Below are 2685 nucleotides of genomic sequence, written 5' to 3'. Positions count from 1 at the left end.
GCCAACACGGCATTGTCGTTTTTGCTCGTCACTTTTGCTTCCGAGGCTTCAAGTCAACAAACTCACAACAAATGATTCGATTCGGTTCACTTCCCCCCCCTCTCCCGGGCCGCTCCTTCCGAAGTCCCTGGCCGGGCCCGCGGGGACCGGGCCCCGGGGGGGCTCCCGGACTACAGTACGGGAGCCGCCGGGGCCGGAGCCGGGCGGCCGGCCCACTGACTCACCGATGAGTCGGGCCGGCCCCGGCCGAGACCCCGGTCGCCGGATAACGGTTTTGTAACTGTGAGATGATCCTAAAATTTTCAAACGGTCGGAAATGACGAATGAAGCAAGAGTTTTCAGTCAAAACATTTATAAGCAAGTTTTGTATCATTATTTTTAGGTATAAAAATTTTCAAAACACTGGTAGATAATTCACAGGAGGGGTCATCAGATTTTGAAGGAATTAAAGGGGTGGTACAAAATAAACATATAATCGTTCCTGGACTGTACACAGTGCAGGCGGGTTGTCGGGCGACGTCTTCCAGTTCGACAGCAGAACATGCAGATGTTGAGGACAGAGACAGAGACAGAGACAGAGACAGAGACAGAGACAGAGACAGAGACAGAGACAGAGACAGAGAGAAGTTTTCTAAGGTGTGACTGGCAACAAATTGCCAACAAGGGATGAGGCAGAGCGCGAATGATGACGATGAAAAGATCAAGGTTCTATGTGGGCTGAGAAGATGATACACTTTTGGATGCGAATGAAAGCGAAAAGTATTTATGGAGAAAGAAGGAAATATGATTCACATTTCACCCGATGAGAATATGGCTATGAAGATGGAGGAAGGGATATGTGAGGGGGAGAGGGCAGATCAAAGATGGTTCCTGTGAAAATTCTTTTGCTGGCCATGGTGTTTCAGTGATCGTTTTGCTTTCGCAGGAACGCATGTCTCTGTGAACCCTTTGGACCCGCCCTCACATCCCATTATGGAAGACTCCGTCCGCGAGTGGATCGTTGAGAACCTGGCGCTCTTCCTCGACGAAGAGACCCGCCCGCAGCTAGACATCCGTCATCTCTACACCTTGCAGCAGTACAAGTCGACCACGGACCCGAGGATATGGCGAGAGTTGAGAAAGGAGGCGCGGAGATCGATCAGGTGCGGCAGGAGGAGGAGGAGGAGGAGGAGGAGGAGGAGGAGGAGGAGGAGGAGGAGGAGGAGGAGGAGGTGACTAGGTGAGCTTGCAGTGCTCGTCAAACGGACCTGTCGGACAGCTTCTCCTCGTTGAACAAGTCCTTGTCTGAGGTGCTGGGACGCATGCGAGGGAGGAGGAAGCGCTGACTGCTTGCTGCTTGCAGAGTGTGGGCTCGGAGAACTTCCAAGGGATCGCGGAATGCAGGGCAGAGGAGGTGAGGGAGGAAGCGTCTGTGCGAGAGAAACTTTGTGACCTCCCATGGAAGCACTCGACCCCGTCATCGAAGCCCAGGAGGACGAGGAGGAGCAGGAAGTCGAACAGCTACAACGTGGAGCAGGAGGAAGGGGTGCTTGAGGTCAGCAGGGACATGAGGTGAGTGAGTGAGTGAGTGAGTGAGTGAGTGAGGAGGAGGAGGAGGAGGAGGAGGAGGAGGAGTAACGGCGGAGCAGGGGAATCTTCGACTCGAGCCCTTCTTGCGCGGTGATCAACACCGAGCATCAGGTGTCGAGGGGTGCAGAGGAGTCACCCAAGATTGCCTTCGAGGAGAAGGAGGGGAAGGCGATGGAGGGGAAGGATGTCGTGCCAGAGTACGTGGACACGGAGAGCCTGGCAGTGGGGTCGTTGCTGGTGACAAGCGACTCGTCGCTGAGCAACTCCATGACGCAACTTCACCTCTCCTCCTCCTCCTCCGTCTCTCCTCTCATCGTGAGTCTCTCTGCGTACCCGGCGGGAACCCCTCCCTCTCTCCCCTCGTTGTCTTCCTCCTCAACTGCCTCCCCCCCCAAAAAAAACCTCGTTATGCCGAACCTCCCATCCCCCCCCCCTCCTCCTCTTGCTGAGTTCCCCACAGGAGGAGCGATGTTGGTGTGAGCTCTGCGCGGACAAGGGGAAACAGCTGGAGGCAAGGCTGCAGCTCGCGTTAGAGCAGCTGGCCTCTGCCCAGCTCGAGGCCAGCGAGTGGAGGATGCGAGCTCAGCAGGTCAACCCCATGAGAGGGAGATCCTGCTGAACTTTTTGCTCCTCTCTCCAGGTCAATCCGTTCGTCTCGCCCGATCGATCGGAGCAAAGGCAGGGGCATGGAGGACGATTCTTGGCGGGTGCGTAGAGGGAGAGGAGAGAGGGAGGGAGGGAAAGGAAGAAGGGAGGGAGGGAGGGAGAGGAGGGAGAGGGGAGGGAGGTTGACGAGACTGACAGACTCGACGCCGCCGACTCTGTCAAAGAGCCTGAGCTCGCCCATGGTCAAGACCCTCACTGGTTAGGGAGGAGGAGCCGAACGGTTCTGCAGCCTCACGCTGCTCGCAGAGACGATCTCGGCAGAGGCGTCAAGTATCGAGATGCTCACGAAGGCGCTGCTGGAGGTGAGGAGGAGGAGGAGGAGGAGGAGGAGGAGGAGGAGGAGGGGAGAAGCGTGCGACGGTGGAAGAGGACTGGTTGCCGTGGGAAGGAAAGAGAGGGCAGGAGAGAGGAGGGAGATGTGAGAGGTGTGGGAGGTGTTGACATGGTGCG

At 56.7% G+C, this 2685-nt stretch overlaps 1 protein-coding gene across 1 annotated transcript in view; it reads left to right on the top strand.

Moving 5' to 3' along the window:
- Positions 1-972: 972 nt before the first annotated feature.
- Positions 973-2685, top strand: part of GUITHDRAFT_140453 (hypothetical protein) — a gene marked incomplete at both ends in the record, with an annotated part of 2724 nt that continues 1011 nt past the window's right edge. The window contains 10 exons of the mRNA XM_005830318.1: positions 973-1142; positions 1232-1289; positions 1343-1393; positions 1445-1551; positions 1629-1884; positions 2030-2158; positions 2210-2276; positions 2374-2433; positions 2482-2537; positions 2605-2660. Of these exons, the coding sequence (XP_005830375.1) occupies positions 973-1142; positions 1232-1289; positions 1343-1393; positions 1445-1551; positions 1629-1884; positions 2030-2158; positions 2210-2276; positions 2374-2433; positions 2482-2537; positions 2605-2660 (1010 nt within the window). The remainder of the gene's footprint in view (positions 1143-1231; positions 1290-1342; positions 1394-1444; positions 1552-1628; positions 1885-2029; positions 2159-2209; positions 2277-2373; positions 2434-2481; positions 2538-2604; positions 2661-2685) is intronic.

Source organism: Guillardia theta (assembly GCF_000315625.1).
Source record: "Guillardia theta CCMP2712 unplaced genomic scaffold GUITHscaffold_46, whole genome shotgun sequence".
NCBI lineage: Eukaryota > Cryptophyceae > Pyrenomonadales > Geminigeraceae > Guillardia > Guillardia theta.
Note: the sequence above shows the minus strand (reverse complement) of the source record. Positions and strands in the feature narration are given on the sequence as shown.